The 14,427-nt window shown below is 59.8% G+C and overlaps 1 protein-coding gene across 5 annotated transcripts in view; it reads left to right on the forward strand.

Annotated features, from left to right (window-relative positions):
* CAPN5 (calpain 5) overlaps nt 1-14,427 on the forward strand; it is a 52,322-nt gene that overhangs the window by 10,190 nt on the left and 27,705 nt on the right. For all 5 annotated transcript variants that reach the window (XM_045816186.2, XM_045816188.2, XM_045816185.2 and 2 more), the window contains 2 exons: nt 6,212-6,454; nt 14,288-14,419. In XM_045816186.2, the coding sequence (XP_045672142.1) occupies nt 6,290-6,454; nt 14,288-14,419 (297 nt within the window). In that variant the 5' untranslated portion in view covers nt 6,212-6,289. The remainder of the gene's footprint in view (nt 1-6,211; nt 6,455-14,287; nt 14,420-14,427) is intronic.

Here is a 14,427-nt window from a genome sequence, read left to right on the forward strand (position 1 = left end):
GGCCAGCCTTCCTTCCCGGGGCCGTTGCACTGGCTTTCTGCTGGACATTGTATGAAAGCGTGACGGCCCTGTGACACAGCGTGCAAATGACAAGCGCCCAGCCCCGGGAGCACAGCCCGGCGGCCGCCACCCGGCTCCAGGAGCAGTATCGCAGATCCCCAGAAGGCCCCTCGGCCCCTGGCAGTCTCTGCCGCCGAAGGTAGCCACTGTCCTGCCCTGTGTCCAGCCCCGATGGCTTTCGCTGCTGTTGTCTCCTGTCCGTGGGGCGGCGGTGCTGCTTCTCTTGCTGATGGTTACACGGTCAGCTCCCCCGTGCGCTGCGAATGGCGGTACTTCGCTCCTTGCCGTCGCAGGTCGTCGCAGGCTACTAGGCCATAGCGACACCGTCTTTATCCTGTCTTCTGTTGATGGACGTTGGGTTTTTTTCTGATTTTCAGCTGTAGCAAGCACTCCTGTGACAAACGTTCTTGTCCATGAGTTGAAGGGAAGATGTGCGTGCGTTTCTGCCCTGTGTGTACCTAGGAGTGGAACTGCTGGACGAGGCCTCTGTCCAGCTTTAGCAGGCGTGGCCAGATGCTTGTGCGAAGTGCTGTTACCAGGGTCTACGTCCACCACCAGCGTCCCCGAGCGGTGCGCGCAGGCGTGTGTGTGTGTGTGTGTGTGTGTGTGTGTGTGTGTGGTTTTCGCTGTAGCCATTCCGGCGAGAGTGTAGCGGAATCTCCTCAGGGTTTTATTTTATTGTTTTTTTAAGTAGGCTCCCCGCCCATGCAGGGCTTGAACGCGTGGCCCTGCCAGTAAGAGTCCCGTGTGCTTACCAGGCGCCCCGTTCGAGGTGGTTTTCATTTGCATTTCTTTGACGACTTGTGAAGTCAAGGGTTTCTTCTTCTTTATTGGCCATGTGGACATGCTCTTTTTCTCATGTGTTCTTCAAAAAGCTGTATCGTTTTCCCTTTTGGTGAGATTTGCAATCTATGTGGAACTGTTTTTTGTGTATAGTGGGAGGTAGGGGTCAAGATAAATCGTTTTCCATCTGGATAAACCAGTCGACCCAGCACCATTCATCAAAAAGACCATCTTTTGCCCAGTGCACTGTAGTGTTGCCTTTGTCATAAACCAGGTGTCCTACGTGTGGCCTTTTTCTGGACTTTCTAGTCTGTTCTGTCCTGTTCCATTGGTGCGTTCCATTTGTCTCCCCTTGCCGGTACCACACTGTCTAAATTATTAGAATTTTACGATGGGTCTTGTTAACTGCTAGTGTGAACCACCCCCCACCCCCGCCCCGCCCTTCCCCCCACCCCTCCTCCTGCCTCCACCGCACCTGCTTTCCAGGGCTCTGGCTACCACCCAGGCCCCACCTACACCACCCGGTACTTCATAGCTTTCTCTAAATCAACTTCCTTTTTCCTTAATATTTCTTAAAGGAGACTGGCATCTAGTAAATGGAAAGTCAGTATTACTCTCCACAGGTACAAGGCCGCTGGTAGAATCTTAAAAATAAAGTAAAAACATCAGAAGAGGCTGGTGTCTAGCGAGGCCTTCTCCTCCTGTCAGGCAGGTGGGCCGGGGTGGGGGGGCGGGCATGAGGAGTTAAAGGCCCGCTAGACCGAACCAAGTCCCCCCTCAGACAGTCCTCGAGAGAGCCCCGGATGGGCAACGGCCTTCTTACTGATGTCTTGACTGCCTCGTCCGTGTTAATCTGCTTTGGGAAGTTCCAGTGTGAGAGGGAGTCTGGAAGCTTGGGATCCGGCCAGTAGGTTACAGATTTGGACATTCCTCGATGCTCTCATCTATAAAACGGGACGAAGGCTCTCTCCTGTCCCTCCCTGGCTGTGCTGGCTGCAGCATCCAGGGAAGGCCCAGTGCTGTCAGCCCCCTCCTGCCGGTGGCTCAGTGTGACCCGCGGCAGGATGAGCCCTTCCCCCACCCCGTGCACAACTGGGCGGTCCACACCACCTCCCGCAGGCCCAGGAACAGCAGACTAGGCCACGGCCTCCTGGAAGTGGGTGCACACCATTTCCAAGGTGAGGCCCGGGGCTGACGCTCCTTTCCTGCTCTGTCACCTGAGAAGCTACAGCCAGGTAGGACTGACAGACAGCCGCTCAGTGGGGTCCACGACTTGCCCGAGGACGCGCAGTGCTGAGTGGTGCAGTCAGGGCTGGAGCTCAGGTCAGACTGACCTGCAGAAAACTGGGTGCTCTGAGCTCCCTGGTGAGCACTGTCAGGCCGTTATTCTGCGCCCGGTCCGCCGCCCCCTGCTCAGTCCTCGGGCCCCACCGTGCCCGGCCGGGTCTGGTTACCTTGCACTTTCCTGCCACTGAGACGGCCTGAGCTCTTCCCTCTGTCTGGAATGGCCTTTCTGTCCTAAAGAACGGCTTCTGGGACCAGGTCTTTATGGAGGCCTCTTTGCCTCCCTCTTGCCGGAATCTCTGAATGACGTGTTCCGTGCTGCCTTGTCTTTTGGCCACCCTAGACCATGAAGTTCCTTGGGGATGGGAACCCTGAATTGTCATTGCCTTCCTGGCAGGGGTCTGGAAACGTGGTCGGTGTACCCCAGACGCCGGCACCGACCTCCCTCAGGGGCGCAGTGCATTCCGTGCGGCGGCGTCTCCTTTGATCCTCCCAGAGACCCTGGCTCGTTAGCTCTTCCTTCCAGACAAGGACCACGCTGACCAGAGAGGTGACAGGGCCTGTCCAGGGTCGCACAGCATCAGAGGACATTGGGAACTAAAGCTAACGCTCCATCAAGTGCCGGAGAAGGGCTGGCGGCTGCAGAGAGAGCCCGGGCGGCGGCTGTGATGCCCCCGGAGACTGCAGGGGTGTGGGCACCGGCTGGCACCCAGCCAGCGGGAGTGGGTGGGAGGGGGAGAGGGAGAGGCCTGGAGGCCTGGCCCAGCGGGAAGGGGCAGGCCCTGCTTTCAGGAGCCCTGAGCGCTGGTGCGGCTCTCACTCGGAAAGCTGACCCCTTTGGTGGTCCCTGCTGCTCTTTGAGCCTGTTTTTCCCGTCCAGGGAGGGATTCCTACTTCGCTGTGTTGGCTCTTTCCACACAGATTTACTTCATCCGCCCTCCAGTGTGGGACCCTGGGGGTACAGAGAGGAGCCGGGCGTGGGCCCTGCCCTGCAGGGGCCTGGGCTGGGCTGGGGGGATGGACGAGTCCTGTGCAGGTGGGGTACGATGTAATGGGTGTTGTCACAGGGGTTCCAGGACTGTGGAGGGGAGGGGTAGGGGTAAGGTCCTTGGGCTGAGCTGTGAAGAGTGAGCAGGAGTTCTCCCAGGACGCACGTGTGGGAGGAACAGTGTGTGTGGAGGCCCTGTGTACCCAGCTTCAGGGAGCTGCCAGGGGTTCTTAGCGCTGGAACTTGGCATGAAGGATGAATGGTAGGGGTGGGGTGAGCTCGGCAGGGGCAGAGGGAAGAGGGCGGGCTGAAGGCAGCTGGGAAGCCGGACTTTCCCGTGAATGCCGGCTCGCACACAGTGTGAAGATGTTCAGAAACGGGAAATACCATGCTCCCAGCTCAGGCCCAGAGAGAAGAGCCCCCGGATTTGGAAGCCGGCTCTCCTGACTCTTGGTTTATCCACGGCCTTCAGTGGTGATGCCTACAGCTACGGGGAGAGGGCAAAGCTCAGAGGCTTTTGACTCTGTGACCCCATGGGGTTGTTGACCCAGTGGGTGGAGTGGGAGGTGACCCCAGGGCCCTCGGAAGGTGCGGGAGGACAGTCCCCGTGAAGTGCCATGTGTGCGAAGGCTGGGGCCAGAAGAGCCTGGCGTCAGTAGGCCGGGGGCAGCCTCACTGACAGGGGTGTAGCTGGAGAGATGGCCACGCTGGGGCAGACCTTCAGCCAGGCCTGATCTCCGTTCTCCTGGCCTGGGCCCAGCCAAGCTTTCTTCTCTGCCCCCACCTCCCTCCTGTCGACCTCCGGGGAGCTTGCACCGCGGTGTGGCCTGGAGGGCCACCAGAACCCTCATTCCCCACTGGCTGTGCAACCTCGGCCAGCTTGCTCCCCCTCCCTGGACCCTCTGGGCTCTGAACATGGAATTGCTAGGCTGATTTCTGGGATCCTACTTTCAGCCTCTTTGATCTCATTCTTGCAGCTTTAATTGCTTCCTGAGTAGGCCCTGCCGGAAACTGGGATGCTGCTGATGACTCTCCTGGGTGGCCGTGGGCCAGAAGCCCAGGGGTGGGCTCCCCAGGCTCGCCTCTTCTCTTTCCCTCAGGCCTCCAAGGCTGGGAGGATGGGTGAGAGGGGGCAGGGTTCTGGGCCTTCCTGGCAGAGAGTTGGCCAGAGACGTTAAGTGATCGGCCTGAGGTCACACAGCTGCGGTGCAGGCCCAGTATGGAAGCGGCCATGTGTCCTCTGCAGGCAGGGACCGAGAGCCCTCTGCGCTCCCTGCTGTCCACCCGGATCCCACACTCACGGCCCACCTCACCTCCTGCCCTTCCTGCTTCTCCCTTCCCTGTCAAATCCCTCATTTTCCCCTTCCCGTGAGGCTGGCTCAGTCCGCGTGTGTGGTGTTAGCGCTTTCTCTACGCCACGGGGTCACCGGGCCAAGGTGGAGGCATCGAGGGGTGTGGATTCAGTCCAGACCCTGCATGGGACGTGGGCAAGTCTCCTCCCTTCACCGAGCCTCAGTTTTCTTTTCCGAAAAATGGAAACAATGAAAGACTTGCCCAGCGCCGTTTGCAAATACCGCACACAGCCCTCTTGGCAGCTCGTTTGCAGATGGCAGGTGCCAGGGGCGTGGAGTTTCCCCCTTGGTGATGAGAGGTGGCTTGTCTGCTCTTCTCGTTCCCCTCCCTCTGGCCTGCTAAGCAGTGTTCTCAGCCCTTGGTAAATTATCACGGCATCTTCCAGTTATTAAAGCAACGTTGTTCCCATTGTGGAGCTGAGAAAATGGGGACTCGGAGAGGTTGAGTGACTTGTTCAAGGCCACATAGCAGGTGACAGGTGCACTTGGGACTGGCACCCACGTCAGTCTTGCTCTCAAACTTGCGTTCACCCCAGAAGCCAGCCTACCTTGCCTTGGTTTACCTCAGTGGGGCTGGGAAGTCAGGGCCCGTGTCCCGGTGGGGTTGCAGTGTTGCCCTGGGCAGGCCTCAGGACCAGCAGACCCAGGGGGTGCGGAGCTCTGCCAGCCGCCCAGATGGAGTCTGAGATACGGGGGCTGTCGGTCAGATGGATGGCTGGCTGAGCATGAGTCAGGGCGTCTCATGGGTCAGGCCGGCCGCTGCTCCCCACCCTGCGCCCTCCTCCCAAGGCCTTCCCTGGCCATATCCAGCCTGTGTCCCTTGTGTTTGGTTAGCACACGGCCCAGGCCCGAGGGGGCTGCAGGGAGGATGCTGACAGGAACAGCCTCCTTCCATGTTGGGCTCTGTGCAGGGGCTGCATATGCGTGGGGACAAACCACGTGGACCCTGCTCCTGGGGCTTCTGGTCTAATCGGTGCTTATGGTCCCACTTCCTGGGACGGGACTCCAGGGGAGGTGTGGAGGCAGATGAGTTCAGTTGGGGAGTGGTGTGTGTGGGTGCCTGGGGCCCTCGTAGGGGTGGGTGGGCTGGAGGCCCAGATGAGAGGTCCAAGCTGAATACAGGGAGACGGGGGTCATCAGGCAGGAGAGGTGAGCAGAACACGGCTTGGTGCGGGCGGCCTGAGAGGGAGAGGGGGGTCAGGGATGGGGGAGGGGTCAACCAGTGCCCCCACCCCTGGGGCCCCGGATGAGACTGTTCAGGAGTGAGACACGGTGAAGCCTGGGAAGCCGTCAGGGAGAGTCTGGCCTAGGAGACTGGGAGGCCACGGAGTGAGGGATGGGGGGGGCCTCAGGGGAGGTTACGTCACTAGGATTAAGCCATGAGGAGATGTTTATTCCAGAAGTACGGTGAAGAAGGCAGCGCTGGAGGGCGGGGCCAGGGAGTGAATGTGAACGATGGCCAGAGGGGGGATGCCCTCCGCAGGGCAGATTAAGTGGGGGGGTCCAGAGGAGGGGAGCTTAGAGGCAGAGCCCGTCCTCTCCTGTGCCTGTTGAGTCGGCCAGGAGACTGGCTCAGCCCTAGGAGGTCTAGGGCCTCGGCTCCTGGCCTGTGCGACAGGGGTAAGGGCGCTCACTTCACAGGGCTGCAGGGCGGGGAGCACCCAAGGCTCCCCCGACTCCGTGGGCCGAAGGCCCTCCCGTCTCCTCAGTAAGTGATGATCTTCTCACCTTCCTGTCGTCCCAGGTACCCCCGGAGCCACCCGCGTCCCCACCTCGCTGCCTGCTGCCTTGTCTCGGCCTCCCCTGCTGGGCAGCCGCCACCATGTTCTCGTGTGTGAAGCCCTACGAGGACCAGAACTACTCTGCCCTGAAGCGGGCCTGTCTGCGCAGGAAGGTGCTCTTCGAGGACCCCAACTTCCCGGCCACCGATGACTCGCTGTACTATAAGGGCACCCCAGGCCCCACGGTCAGGTGGAAGCGGCCCAAGGTCAGTGTCTGGTCCTAGCTGGAGCTGAGGCCAGCAGGCCCAGACCCGCCCGGTTGCAAGGGACAGGGGCGGTGGCTGGTCACCCGAAAGCCCCGGGTGACTGAGAAAGCCGAGGGCCCTCTTGCTGTGGGGTTTAGCCCGGATAGGGAGCCCGGGAATCGCCCTCATCCTGGGGCCACCGCTGCCCCGCCAGGGCCTCGCCCCTTCTCTGGGCCTCAACTTCCTCGCAGGGAAAATGGGGCCCTCTGCCCTGCCACCCGAAATAAAACCCGGGGTGGTTTGGGGCTAAAAGCGAGGCGAACGTCTTACTCTAGTAAAACACAGGGTGACATTCAAGTGTAAGCTCCTCGTTGGTTGTCGTCATAGTGGTTTTGAAATGGTCGTTCCCTGCAAATGGAAAGTATTTACGATGATAGTAATCAGTACTGACAACAGCAGTAAGAAGTCCCGGTGCTTCTAGGGCTGTGGGGAGCGTGCGGAGAGATGAACGAGTGTGGCACGGCGCCCGGCGCCCAGCACGGGCAGTGGCACCAGGACTTGAGGGCGGTGACTCCGTGGCATCTGGCTGGCTGCTCCCTGTCCCGGCCTTGGCCGCCGAGGCTAGGACGTGTTGAACATGACTGTTTGGCCTCATGACGTGATTCCATCCTCTTTAACCCCTTTTCCCGCGTGTGAGTGTGGGTGCCCCTGGGACACGGGTGACGGGGCGGCTGCTGGCGCGGGGTTGGTCACACGGGAGGGCCGTCGGTGCAGGGCGCTGTGCTGTGCCCCGTGCCCGCAGTCAGGAGGCATCTCAGGGTTGAAGGGGGAGAGGCACCGTGTGGAAAAGGTGGGAGACTTGAAACCCTCAGGCTTATTTGGGACATGGCTGGAACATAGGGGAAGAGGGAGCCTGCGTCCTGGGGCCCGTGGGGCTGGTGTGTCCTGGGGCAGCGGGAGCCGCGGAGGGTGGTGGGGGGAGGGGTGCGAGGCTTTCAGCAGGTGTGAAGGGGCAGATTTGCATTTTACGAAGTTCTCTCCGACCTCCTCGACGTTTTGGGAAAATGGAATTCAGTTTTCGTGTTCCTCTCCTGGGCTATGGTCTCAAGTCCCTTCCAGCTCAAAAAATCCTATGTATTTCCTTGGACTGGGGTATTTGAGAGGTAGAGGGACTGAGGCCAAGGGGGGGAAGCGCATGCCCTGATTACCCAGGGAGCCGGTAACTGAGCCAGGCGGGAACCCAGGCGTCCTGCCTGCCCTGGCCCTCTGCCGACTCTGTTCTCCGGAACTCCCAGGAGCCTCCTGGCCACAAGATTCCTGCCTCTCAGGCCCCTACCCCCACGCCTTCCTCTCTCTCCTTTGTTTGGTGGGTGGGGAAGGAGGCCAGCCTCAAAGGGCCTTTGTGAGGCCTTGGGTGTGTGTGTGTGTGTGTGTGTGTGTGTGTGTGTGTGTGTGTGTGTGTGTGTGTCGGGGAGGCACTTGAGCTCTCTGCCTTCCTCTCGCTCCACCCCCTTGCTGCCCTGTCCTGCCCTCTGGCCAGCATGCAGGCATTTCAGGTCTGTGGCTCTGGAAGGAGGCTGGCGAGGCGTGGCTGGGGAAGGGTGGGCTTGGTGTGGTGAGAGGAGGAAATGCCAGCCTGCCTGGGCTCAGCATCCCCTGCTGTGTGATCCTGGTGGAGTCACCTGCCCTCTCTGGGCCCCTGTCCCTGCCAGTTTGGGAGTCCTGCCATGCTGCCCCCTCCTTCACTGCCCCCCCGCCCTGGGCGTGGTGTCTGGTCCTTTCTCGTCACTGGCGGACGAGGAGCAGAGCTTCCCTGCCCTGCCTGTGGAGGCTGGTGACAGGTGGCTTGTGATGGTTGGTGTTGACAGGGAGACATCTGAGTGCAGCCCACGGGTGGCAGTGGGATCGGTTCTGGGTTTGGGAGGCAGAGTTCAAGGCCAGGCACAGCTGAGCGGGGTGGACCAGGATGTGATGGACGGTGGGTGTGTGAGCAGCGCCTGCTGGCTGGTGTGGGGCTCCTGTACCGGGCAGGCCCTCACCCCACTGTCAGGACGGCTGGTTGGTGGGGCAGGAAGTCGGCCGGCTTGCCTCAGGCGGGTGGGCGAGGCCAGCCCAGTGGGGTGACCATTAACTCCCAGCTGCTTGGTCCTTGGCCAGTGAGATGTCCCGAGGCAGCTGTGTTTCTGTGCAGTCCTACTTCCTGGGGCTTGTGACCTGACTGTTTATAAATAGAGCAAAAAGCTCTTTCTGGACAGCCCCTGGGAAGGCCTTCGTCGCTCCCATCCCACCTTCAGCCCTTCTCTTTACGTTGGTCGGTATCACGGTCTCTCGGTCCTTGACGATCTGCTCAGTCAGCCTCCCTCCCTGCTGGCCTTCCCTGTGCTTGCCCCCACAATGGAATGAGAAGGCTGGTTTTTGAGCCAGATGGACCTGGCCCCAGGAGGGTCAACGGGAGGTGTGACCTTGAACAAGCCACTTCCCCTCCCTTGGCCTCAGTTGCAGCTTAACCTCCCATGGTTTCTGGAGGTTGAAATGACTGGAGGTATCTGTGGTGTTACAAATGGGAGGCAGATGACAAACCGGCTCCGTCTCTCGCCCACCCGATCCTTGCTGGCCCTGTGTTGGGGACCCAGAGCTGGCCCTGCCTGGAAAGACCCATCTCCTGTGGACTCTGCAGGTGGGGCCAGGCCTCGTTCCACCTCATTCCCCACCCAGGGCACCTGCCCCACCCAGGGCACCTGCCGCAGGCCCACACCCTCCTCCTTCCTCTGGGTTCATTGTTTCTTTGTTCCTTCTAGTTTGGTAAACGCCCGCTGGCCTCCCCCACAGGCCTGGCCAGGGAGATAAGAGACGGAGACTGTGACTCAGGGGGATCCCTGAGGGTATGGATGTTTGACGGGCTTCCTCCTCTCAGGCCCAGGGCCTTTGTAGGGGCCCCTTTTCATCTCTGTGGGGACAGAGTACCCCCTGTCCCATCCAGCACTCTGCCTCTCCCCGTGTCTGAAAATAAGTTTGCAGGTTCTTTGGTGGGACCGAGAAGGGAACGAGTAGTGGTTGTACAAACAGACGTCAGTTTTAGGACCCCCCCCCCCGGAATTCTCCCCTGGTGGCCTGGTGGTCCCCAGCCCCGATCCTGGGCTCACATTCCTCACACCAGCACCTGGAGAAGAGCCCACTCTTTGGCTGTGCTGGAATGTAGGGCCCTTTATGCCACGAAACAGATAGTTTCACCAGGGCCAGCCATCTGGGCCGCTGCCCTGCTCAGGAACGATTCCCTTTTTTTTTTTTTTTTAATGATTTTTTATTATATTATGTTAGTCACCATACAGTACATCCTCGGTTTCCGATGTAAAGTTCGATGATTCATTAGTTGCGTATAACACTCAGTGCACCATGCAATACGTGCCCTCCTTACTACCCATCACCGGTCTATCCCATTCCCCCACCCCCTCCCCTCTGAAGCCCTCAGTTTGTTTCTCATAGTCCATAGTCTCTCATGTTTCATTCCCCCTTCTGATTACCCCCCCTTTCTTTATCCCTTTCTTCCCCTACCGATCATCCTAGTTCTTATGTTCCATAGATGAGAGAAATCATATGATAGTTGTCTTTCTCTGCTTGACTTATTTCACTTAGCATTATCTCCTCCAGTGCCGTCCATGTTGTAGCAAATGTTGAGAACTCGTTCTTTCTGATAGCTGAGTAATATTCCATTGTATATATGGACCACAACTTCTTAATCCAGTCATCTGTTGAAGGGCATCTCGGCTCCTTCCACGATTTAGCTATTGTGGACAATGCTGCTATGAACATTGGGGTGCATATGGCCCTTCTCTTCACTACGTCTGTATCTTTGGGGTAAACACCCAGTAGTGCAATGGCTGGGTCATAGGGTAGCTCAATTTTTAACTTTTTAAGGGACCTCCACACTGTTTTCCAGAGTGGCTGTACCAACTTGCATTCCCACCAACAATGTAGGAGGGATCCCCTTTCTCCACATCCTCTCCAACAATTGCTGTTTCCTGCCTTGTCTATTTTTGCCATTCTAACTGGCGTAAGGTGGTATCTCAGTGTGGTTTTGATTTGAATTTCCTTGATGGCTAATGATTTTGAACATTTTTTCATGTGTCTGTTAGCCATTTGTATGTCTTCATTGGAAAAGCGTCTGTTCATATCTTCTGCCCATTTTTTGATTTGTTTATTTGTTTCTCGTGTATTGAGTTTGAGAAGTTCTTTGTAGACCTTGGATACTAATCTTTTATCTGTAGTATCATTTGCAAATATATTCTCCCCTTCCGTGGGCTGCCTCTTAGTTTTTCTGACTGTTTCCTTGGCTGAGGAACGATTCTCTTCTGGGCACATGCCCCGGGGGCCTTGCAGGATGGGATTGCTGGGGGGCAGGGGCGGGGAGGACGGGATGGCTATGACTCCTGAGAACCTGCCCTTTTTTCCTGTCCCAGGCACAGGGACTGCTTTCTTCCCGGGCCTTCCTGTCCCCGGTTGTGTGGTCCATTCCTGCCGGGATCTTAGATGGCAGGAGGGCGGTGACGGGTGCATAGGGCGGGAGAGGAGGGCAGCCCCGGTCCGCTGTCTTGCTGCATGCCTGTTTGCACACCGGGCCTGCAAACCTGAAATTCTTGTTGTGCCCGGAGGGAGATGGTTCTGAGCTAATGCCCTGTGTCCGGTGGAGCTGGTCTGACAGGCTGACAGGCTGAGAGGTGAGCGGTGACTGCCGGTGTAGAAGGCGGTGCCCCAGAGAGAGGCCCGTGGGGCAGAAGAGCTGTCAGCTCCCAGCCCTGGGGGATGGATTGGTCTGGGGCTCCCCGCAGATGCCTGTCCGGCCCCATGCTGTGTGCCGCTTTGCCCTCCCTTGCTCCTGGGATCGCTCCTGCAGCCCTAGCAGAATGTGCCAGGCCCTGCTCCTGACCCTGGTAGTGGGCAGAGCCGGCCTGGGCCCTGTCCTGGAGTTGGCAGGCTGGTGGGGGTGACCCAGAGTGTGGGCAGTGATGGAAGGGAGCACAGGTGGCCAGGAGCCCAGGGGAGCATGGTGTCGGTACTGTGGCTGGATCGTATCTTGGGGTGAATTTGGAGTCCTCATTTCTTTCTGGAGACCTCCTTACCCACCGGCCCTCTCTGTCGGTGTCACTGTCTCCAGACAGCCTCCTCTGATCTCTCCCCGGCTTCCTGCTGTCATAGCTGTGCTCCCCCGGAGCACAGTCAGCCCCTTCGTCCTCAAGGGCGGCGCCCTGCGGCTGGGAACTTCCCTGACTAGCTTTGGGCTCTGTGCCTACTCGATAGCCCAGGAGAGTTGGAAGGACAAACCTAGGTCTTGACATCCTGGCCCTGAGGGTAGGTGAGGGTCTGGGCTGCCCCCGACCCCTCGGTCTCATTGCTGCATAGCGAGCACCTCTAAGCTGGGCTGAGGACAGGTGCGGGGGGAGGGGGGGAGAAGGGTGGCTTTGTCTCTCATCAGTCCTAGCCCCACAGAGGCTGTGGAGCTGACTGCCTGAATTTGAATCTCACTTCACCTCTTCCTCTGTGGCCCTGGGCAAATGCCTTAACCTCTCTGTGCCTTGGTTTCCTCATCTGTGAAGTGGAGAGGCCAGGAGTACCCACCTCACACAGTGGTCTTGCGCAGGGCTGGGCACACAGCAGGTGCCCACTTATTGTGAGCTGTTTGTGTGATCGTTCCATTGAGGGTGTCCCCGAGTGGCTGCTGGACTCTGGGGCAGGCCCAGGTACCACCGACCTCAGCTTGCGCTGGCAAACCTCGTCTCTGCTGGCGGGGGGAAGACGCCCCAGACCACTACCTCCCCTCTGCTCCCTGCCTGGCTGGCCGCACCTGCTTCCCACAGCGGCTCAGGGCGGTGCCGAGACTGGGAGCCGGGACTCCCGTACACTCAGTCTCTCTTGGGGGGCCGGAGCAGTGTCTGGTGCCAGAGCGCTGTTCTGGGTGGCGGGGCCAAGCTGGGATGGTCGGACCTGCCCCACAGGTCTGCCCCGGGCGTCCCTGCTCAGCCCTAGTCAGGGAGCCCAGCAGACCTGGGTTCTGTCCCATTGGCCCACTTACTGCCATGTGACCTGGGGTGGCACTGCCTCCTCCCGGGCCTCAGCATCCTCCTCTGTGGACCACTGGGCACTCATGTCTCTCGAGCGCCTTGGCCGGGAGGATCTGAAGGGGAGGGGTACTAGGAGGTCACCTCTGCAGACCCTCGTGATGCCAGGCCGTGGCGGCCTCTCCTTCCATGATGGGGACGTGGTGGCACTCTCCAGCTATGAAGCACCCCCCACGCCCGCCCTGCCTGCCCTTCCAGGGGGCGGATGCTAAGTCGTGGCTCCCTCTGGCCCCAGCGCTGGTCTGCATGTGGCCCGGGCCTGGGAGAGAAGATAAGCTCAGCAGGGAGGGAGCCGGCCTTCTTCCTGCCCTGCTTCCTGATAGCATGGCCTCCGTGTTTCCAGCCTCGCTAGGTTCCCGTGACCTGGGGCAATATTCCTCAGACCTGTGGCATGCCACACAGTCTGTACTTGTGGCTTGGCTCTGGGTCACACCAAAGTCCCACCGGGAGCTGTTCACGCCCTCAGGGGGGTTGGGGCCTTCCATCTGTCCCTCCAAAACACTGGTTTTCCCAGGCCGAGGTGGCAGCAGGAGTCCCAGATGCCTTAGTGAGAGCCCGTAGCCCTTTGCCCCGTTTTCCCTGCGGGGTGCCCTGCTTCCATAATCTGTGGGGTCCCTACACAGCCCTGCAGGGGTAACGATCTGCCTCCTTTGCACAGGTGAGGAAACGGAGGCTGAGAGAGCTTAAGCCACTAGCCCGAAGTTGCAGCACCAGGAAATGGGTCTTCTTGACTCTGCTAGGCTGCCAGTGGTGGGACCTCAGTGGCTCTTGGTGGTGCAAGCCGCAGATGTGCAGGCCCGGCTGTGGGGGGGGGCGTGTCGTTCCCCCTCGCTGGGGCCTTGGGCTGCCCATCTGTACCGTGGGCACAGTGCCTGCCTCTCAGGATCACGGCGAGGGTAGGTCATGGCGCCAGCAGGAGGCCTGGCACATGGAAGGCCTGTCTCAGTGTTCACCACCTCCCACCCCGGGGAGCGCTCCCTCCCGGCAGCTCTTGGAGTGAAGGTGCTTTGGGACACAGGTGCGCACCTGCGTGCCCCAAGCAGAGACTGGACCGGGAAGGGGGGGAAGGGACCTGCCTTCATGCCCAGCCCTGTCCCCGCCTGGCCCATTGGGCCCACAATGGCCACACAAAAGGCCGTCCAGGAGCTCTGCTCGATGTTGCTTGCTGTGCGTCCTTGAAAGGCACTGCCCTTCTCTGAACCTTCATTCCTTGTCCATAAACTGGAGGCCCACACTCCTCGGGTGGGTTGAGGGGCCAGTGAGACAGCCTGGGGATGTGCTGGCACGGAGCCCGGCGTGGTCAGCTCCCTGCTTCTCCCCCGCCCTTGCCACTCATTCGTTCCCTGGGCGTTTGCTGTGTGTTTCTGCTCTGGGCCCCCACCACTTTTGTGCCTGGGGGCGCCTGAGGGTGGGTGGGTGTGGCCACTGCAGGGCTGCTGCTGCTGGGGGAGGACGGGAACTGACCCTTTACTGGTTGCAGAAGGCCGCAGAGGGCCGGAGGAAGGGGGTGCCCTGAGGCCAGTCCCCCTCAGCCCTTCCACAGCATCTGTTCACCGTCGAACCTCTGGCCCCGAAGGGCAGACTTCTTCAGCCAGGGGAAGGGAGAAGGGCATTCTAGGCGGCACCCAGGGGGAGCTGAAGTTGGAGAAACTGGTCAGCCACACAGGGGGCCCCCAGTCTGCCAGGGGAGGCGGGCGAATCTCCACGCTGACGGTGACGTCCCCTCTTGGCTTCTCCACAGGACATATGTGAGGACCCCCGCCTCTTTGTGGATGGCATCAGCTCCCACGACCTGCACCAGGGCCAAGTGGGCAACTGCTGGTTTGTGGCGGCCTGCTCGTCGCTTGCCTCCCGGGAGTCCCTGTGGCAAAAGGTGAGGCC

The sequence above is a fragment of the Ursus americanus genome, chromosome 16, assembly GCF_024610735.1.
Source record: "Ursus americanus isolate L20-20 chromosome 16, mUrsAme1.1.p, whole genome shotgun sequence".
Classification (NCBI taxonomy): domain Eukaryota; kingdom Metazoa; phylum Chordata; class Mammalia; order Carnivora; family Ursidae; genus Ursus; species Ursus americanus.